General features: G+C 38.4%; 2 protein-coding genes across 2 annotated transcripts; one reads left to right on the forward strand and one right to left on the reverse strand.

Annotated features, from left to right (window-relative positions):
* Window positions 1-1,125: 1,125 nt before the first annotated feature.
* Window positions 1,126-2,881, reverse strand: LOC140151930 (testis-specific serine/threonine-protein kinase 6-like). The gene has a single exon (XM_072174239.1). The coding sequence runs from the start codon at window positions 2,319-2,321 to the stop codon at window positions 1,362-1,364; it is 960 nt and encodes a 319-aa protein (XP_072030340.1). The 5' UTR covers window positions 2,322-2,881; the 3' UTR covers window positions 1,126-1,361.
* Window positions 2,882-3,074: 193 nt separating this feature from the next.
* LOC140152318 (testis-specific serine/threonine-protein kinase 3-like) lies at window positions 3,075-5,203 on the forward strand. The gene is made up of 2 exons (XM_072174620.1): window positions 3,075-3,996; window positions 5,031-5,203. Exons 1-2 carry the CDS (start codon window positions 3,075-3,077, stop codon window positions 5,201-5,203), a joined length of 1,095 nt encoding a protein of 364 aa, XP_072030721.1.
* The last annotated feature ends 1,371 nt before the right edge of the window (window positions 5,204-6,574 follow it).

The raw sequence follows: 6,574 nt of genomic DNA on the forward strand, positions 1-6,574 counted from the left end.
ACAGGATTATTATGACCTTGTGATTCACAAGTTGTGAAAAATTTTCTTTTTGAGCTCAGTTTATAATCCGGAATTGACATGAAACATGCAAGTTGCACCAAAGCAATTTTGTTTTTAAAACAATACAATTTTATTACACTTTCTTTTCACTTTAGCAATATTTTGGTCCAGGGTCAATTTGGTAACATGATGACTTCAACAGTTGGAAACATTTAAATTGGTTAAATGTCAGTAAACCTTGACAAAAGATGTAAGGTTAACTTATAATCATGATTGTTAAATAAATCTATGAATCTTTTAATTACAAACATAGTTTTCTGGTTCTTAATTTCATGATTTTGTGTACATTTTGTTTAGATTTGCAGATTCTGTTGCAAAGCAATGAACATGATTTTAACAGAAATTTAACATTCAGGAAGTCATTTTCTCATTCAAATCGGATTTCATGTAGTTCAGAATGGTTTACAAAGTAGGCTAAAAAATTAAAAACTAACGAATGTCAATCTCATCACATTTTTTTTGATAACGACATCCTAAACGGTAAATCCATCAATGTTTCAAACAATATTTTAAAGATTTCTTTTGTCCCTTAATTTCAAAAGTTCGCTGCTTGAAAGCTTTTTGTTCAAAAACCAATCCCTAAACTGCTGTAATAGAACCTTCAGTATCAGTAAAAACCTTTTATATTATGATGCCTATAGTTATTTACAGCTAATCAAACTTTAACTGAAATTCTTATAATTATTATTTACGAGTCCCCGTTGTCACAATTCACATTCCTCATGATAGCAGATCCCTTAGCAAACACAAATCGTTTTAATGTCGGGTTATAAAGGGTATAGAAAACGTTTTTATAAAAAAAAAAAAAAAAACACATTTAATTTGCTGCAAAACATTTTAAAATTTACAAAAAATATTTTGACAACATTTTTAAAAGCTTGTGCTTTTCCTTTAAAAAGTTTTAAAAACGTTCTCATGACCTTTATAAAACCCGACTTCTAAATGTTATAAAAACGTAAACGTTTTTGTGTTTGCTGGGTACTTTTTAGTTTCATGCAGTCAGTCAGGAAAGTCACCCATTGTGATTCATTTTAACATAAAGAAATTTCAAGGAAAGTGATTTTTCAAACAATTAAAATGAACTGCTTGTTTATTTTAGTAATGAAAAATATATCAAAATAACTTACTTCCCTAACCTCCGCGCACGAATTAATCACCCATTCAACCCCTCTTTGAAAAAACAAATAAAAACAAGCAAACAAAAAAGAAATAAACAAAAACAACAAAAAGCGTTACCAACCCATTCCCCAAACCATATGAAAAAAGACTAGACCATTCTACCAGTCGTCTAGTCTTTGTGCTCAGTTTTTTGAACTTGAACTTGAGACCTTGCTGACGGTTTTCAGCCACTCATGTCTCAGTATACCGTTCATGTCCAATCTCATGTCTGGTTCCACCCGCAGAGTAGCCCTGACCAGATCCTTGCACTCTTCTGAAATCACCACTCTTCCAGGTTTAGCCGGTGGAAACATGACTCCTTTCTTCTGAGAGTCCAAGATCTTGGAAATGTTTCTGACATCATCTCCAAATGGCATGTATCCTGTCACCAAGATGTAGATGACAACCCCTAATGCCCACACGTCGCTGAGATATGGATTATACGCTTCCGATCGAATGATCTGCGGTGAAGCATAAGCTGCCGAACCGCAGTAGGTATTACTGAGCTCACTGCCACTTGGTGCCATAATCCTGACGAAACCAAAGTCACTCAATTTGATGTTCTTGTTACCATCAAGAAGAAGATTCTCGCATTTTACATCTCGATGAGCTATGTTGTTGCAGTGAAGGTACGTCAAAGCACCTGCAGTTTGAAGAGTCCATTTTCGAGATAACTGTTCTGGAACAGGACCCTTTGATTTGCATCTGACGTATTCCAAAACGTCGCCTCTTTTTGCAAGTTCCATGATCATGTATATCTTATTGTTGGCTTCAAACCAATCGTACGTTTCGACGATATGAGGGTTTTTGAGCGTCTTGACCAGTGAAAGTTCTCTGGGTAAAAAGTCTCTCTGGTAGTCAACAGGTGCTCGCAACCTGTCAATGATCTTGACAGCGACTTTGTTGAAGTTACGCTTGTATATTCCTAACCTGACTTTGGAGTAGCTTCCAGAGCCGAGACGTTCACCTAAGTAATAACCGTGGGCGTTCATAACTTGCTGATCAGTTGGACCATCGCCAGATGCGGGCAGTTTTGAAGATGTCGACCTAGTAGCTACTCCTGGCCTATCGGAAAGAGAACTGTGTCGACCGGGTGCTGCCATTTCAAAATGTTCAAACTTGTATAAAGTTGGTAGATATTAAAGAGATGTTGAACTTACTGAAATCGTGTAGAAATCATGATTAGGCTCGTAGCTATAATAATTCGGGCTCTGCTTTGCAGTAAAGACTGTCTTGATCGACGACCTTGTTGTTGCGATTATGCGTAACCATAGAACCTGCGTGCGTATTTGCGTTTCGGGAGCGCTTTCTTTTTTGACGCGTAATCGGAAACGTCTGGGATGGGAGGCATTATCACATTTCAAAGTAAAAGTATGGATTACATCGGTCCAAAATAATTACTTTTTAAACAAAATAATGGTCGTTTTAAACTTTGTTCAGTAAACTCAGGTTTCAAACTTTTTGCAGGTCTCTGAAAGCGCTGCTTCATCAGTGTAGGCCTTGATTCAATTTTAGCGGCCCCTTTGTGCTTCCAACTTTCAACCAATGAACGGTAAGAGTGGATTTTACGCACACGCAGACACACGCGTCTAAGCAACCACCAAAGACGCACGGGATGTAAACATTTGCATGCGTTACCGTGCTGAGTTTTAAACACGAGCTATGGCTCCTCATGTACAGTTGATATTTGATCTTTCTTCAAAAACTAAAATAAGTATTGTAAACTTTAATTAAACGAGCAAAAAGAGGGAAGGGCGGATCATTCCGCTCACCCTTTGAAAGGGCCTTGCGGCACTGCCTCTGGATTTTCGGTCTACAAACTGTGACAATTCATCATCGGTTAGACATTGAAGAGTATGACAAAAGACAATGAAATGGCCGGTCATTCTACCCACGGCCTTACTTCTGTCAACAAAGCTATCACAGAAGAAGCTATACTCCTGAGGCATGGATTCGTAATTGCTGATGTCTTAGGGGAAGGATCATATGCAACAGTATGGGAAGGCGTCTACAATAAAACCAAAACCAAATGCGCTATCAAAGTCATCAATCGCAACAAAGCTCCGCAAGACTTCCTCAAGAAATTTCTGCCGCGAGAAATTAAAATATTAAAAACGGTTAAGCACCCTAACATCATAGGTCTTCTTGACGTTGTGGAGATTGGACATAAGGTGTATATTGCTATGCAATTAGCCGGTCATGGAGATATGTTGGAATACATCAAACTCAGAGGGGCGCTCAAAGAAAGCAAAGCCAGGGAGTTCTTTCGGCAAATTGCTGAAGGCATCCGCTACATGCATGAGCGACATTTCATCCATCGCGATTTGAAATGTGAAAACTTGCTACTGGATGGTAAGAATGTGTTGAAGATTTCGGATTTTGGATTTGCAAGGGAGATTCTTTCAACCGATATGAGTAGGACCTTCTGTGGGAGTGCAGCTTATGCTGCTCCGGAGATTCTTCTTGGGAAACCTTATATTGGAACCTGTTATGACATCTGGAGTATGGGCGTGATTTTGTATATAATGGTGTGTGGATCCATGCCATATGATGACTCCAATATCAAGCGAATGGTCAGAGATCAAACTGAAAAGAAACTTGGATTTTCTCGGAATAGAGAAATCAGTCAAGAATGTAAAGATCTTATCACTTCCATGTTGAATCCAAATCCGAAGAAAAGAGCCAATGTCTACGAGGTCCTCGCTCATCCGTGGATGAGGGGGGAATCTCATCATCACGTACCGCTCTATGTGGAGGGTATCCCAAAACAGAGACCAGGTTAGTGGATAGAGACTACTTTAGTTAGTCAACGAAAAAACAACTCAAAAAAGCAATTTCAAAGACTGATGTATAAATAAACTACGCAACAGCAACAAAAACAATATAGGCCTAGGCCAAAATGAAAACAGGCGTCATTCATGCAAGACTTTAAAAACCGCTATCATCTTTAGGATTGGCCCTACTAGGATACAAAAAAAAAGGGGGGGGGCAGAAGCAGATTTGGAAGCCTAAACTAAACCTCAGATCTTCACAACGCCAGTCGCCCCGAATTTCGAATCGGGCCAATTTCGAACAATATATTGCAAATTCTATAAGGCATTTAATGGAATTTCGTAAAATAATTTCCGTGAATGATTTGTTTGGAAAGGGTGCATGCGAACGGTTACTTATTTAGCTAATTTTGTACGAAAACAACATAAAAATTTACTTGTAGGCATTATAATAGTGGCAAATGTCATTTGTTTATATGGTTCTTACTAAATCATTTTGTAGTTAACCATCGGAAATTCCGTCCACTGTACGACGTATAGATAGCGCGATACATTTAGATCGTGCATGCAGCGCTATAGTATTAAGTGTGTTTCGATTGCTATCTACTGAAGATAGCTTAATGATTGACTTTAATAGGCTCAGAGTCATTGATATGGCTGCACGTGGAGGAGGGATATAAAAACTGCCTAAAATTGGGTACTTTGTGTCCAAATATAGTGAAAGTTTTTTAGATTGTTTTTTTTTTTACCGTGATTTTGAATGAGGACAAATGATGTGTTTCAAAGCCCAAGTTGTGGTGAAATGCTGCAAGCATCATCCTTTGGCCCCGCCACTGGATTGTCATGATTGTAGGCTATTCGATTTTTAAAATGGGCAAAAGTAACGAGAAAAATATCTTCTTCTCTATTAATTGATGATGCTATATGATGTTTCAGTCTTATACTCCTTTCTCTGCCAGTAATAATAGTGTGTGAATATTTAAAAATACGCGAATTTCAATTTCTTAATTCTCTTTTTTCTTTGACGGTTTAATCTGATAGGAACGTCAAACGCTGCATCTGGGAAAGTTGCTGAACAAACACCAAACGCAGGAGCGAAACCCAAACAAACTGCAGGAGCTGAAGACGAAGAACAGAGCGAGCAGACACAGGTCACTGGCTATAACGAACCAAAGAGATCATTTCATTTACCAGATAACCATAATGGAGTTTAACACCGCGGGTTCAAATCCTGTTTTTAATTTAGCCACGACCGTTAAAATGAGATCCAGAAAAACAGTGTGATCTATAGAGGCGCGTGCACAGCATGATTGAAGATCGACTTTGTCATATGAATTTAAATTCATAAATTAAATAAAACTGTATGTGCAATAAAATGCTTTTTAATTAACACTTGGACCTAGCGATAGGCCTATTTTTAAAAGTTGTACTGTTTTACATACCATTTTGTAGTGAATTGTTGTAGGTCTTTATTATTTTTTGTATGACATTTTTGGAACCCTAACCTGGAACTTGGACCGTTGCACCCCTCCCCCTGCACCCCCTCCCCCGCTCACTCTTCTGTCTCTCCGGATGTCCTCTTGCTACAAGTTCTCAGTTTTCATTACGTAAATATTTTGGGTCAACCTCTGAGTCAAAGGCAGTGACGTAGCCAGGATTTCGATGTGAGGGGGTAAAGCCAAAAGAAAGGCCTGATTTTCGTTCCCATTTAGGGGGCAAAACCAGCCAGATTTTCGTCCCCATTTGTCAATTTTTTGTCGCATTTGGCAATTTTTTACCGTCTCAATTTTGTTCCTGAAAATATTCTGGGGGCACTCTTCCCCCTGCAAAGGTGAGCTTGCTAGTTTGCTTTCAAAATGATTTAAAAGGGCATTTCGTGATCCACAGCATCATCGTCCCATGTTTCTCAAAAAATGTTGAGATTTGTATGCCTGTTTTAAATCTCAGCCTACATAATGTTTATGTACAAAACATTTCTTGCAGATCAATTTGTCTAATATTATCATGCATAACTCGCAAACGCAAAATCGGAATCAACTAAAATGTTGGGAATAAACATTTTCTTGGATATCTACTGAGAAATGCCATAAAAAGAGGATGCTATGACATTGGAATTCAGGAACGTGTCTGCTATTTTGGCCTACACATATAAGACATAGGCGTTGTCCGGTCCGGAGAAGCCCGGGAGAAGCGTCTTGGATGTAATTGCCAATAACTGCCATATAAATGTGTGATCTTATGAAATTGGAAAAAAAATCAGACCTGATTTATGTAATTTTTTCATGTCCGAACTTACACCTACCATTCAAGAGGTTCTCCAAGAATCTAATGGTTGAGGGAAAAAAATAACATAGCTTTTAGTTCGTTAGCCACGCCCGCATTTTGGTTGGGCTTTTTATTTCTTAATCAAAGTAATCCAATGGCTCAGAGGCAGAAAGTTGTAACTCCATGCTGCCATATGAATGATTGCATAGAGCTCAGGGAACAAAGACTTTATTTTCCTAAGCCATTGTGCATTCATGGAGGGCTCAGCAGCACAAAGACGTGCTCCCTCAGCCATTTCTTGTAGAATTCCCTCCTCTTGT

This window comes from Amphiura filiformis, chromosome 5, assembly GCF_039555335.1.
Source record: "Amphiura filiformis chromosome 5, Afil_fr2py, whole genome shotgun sequence".
NCBI lineage: Eukaryota > Metazoa > Echinodermata > Ophiuroidea > Amphilepidida > Amphiuridae > Amphiura > Amphiura filiformis.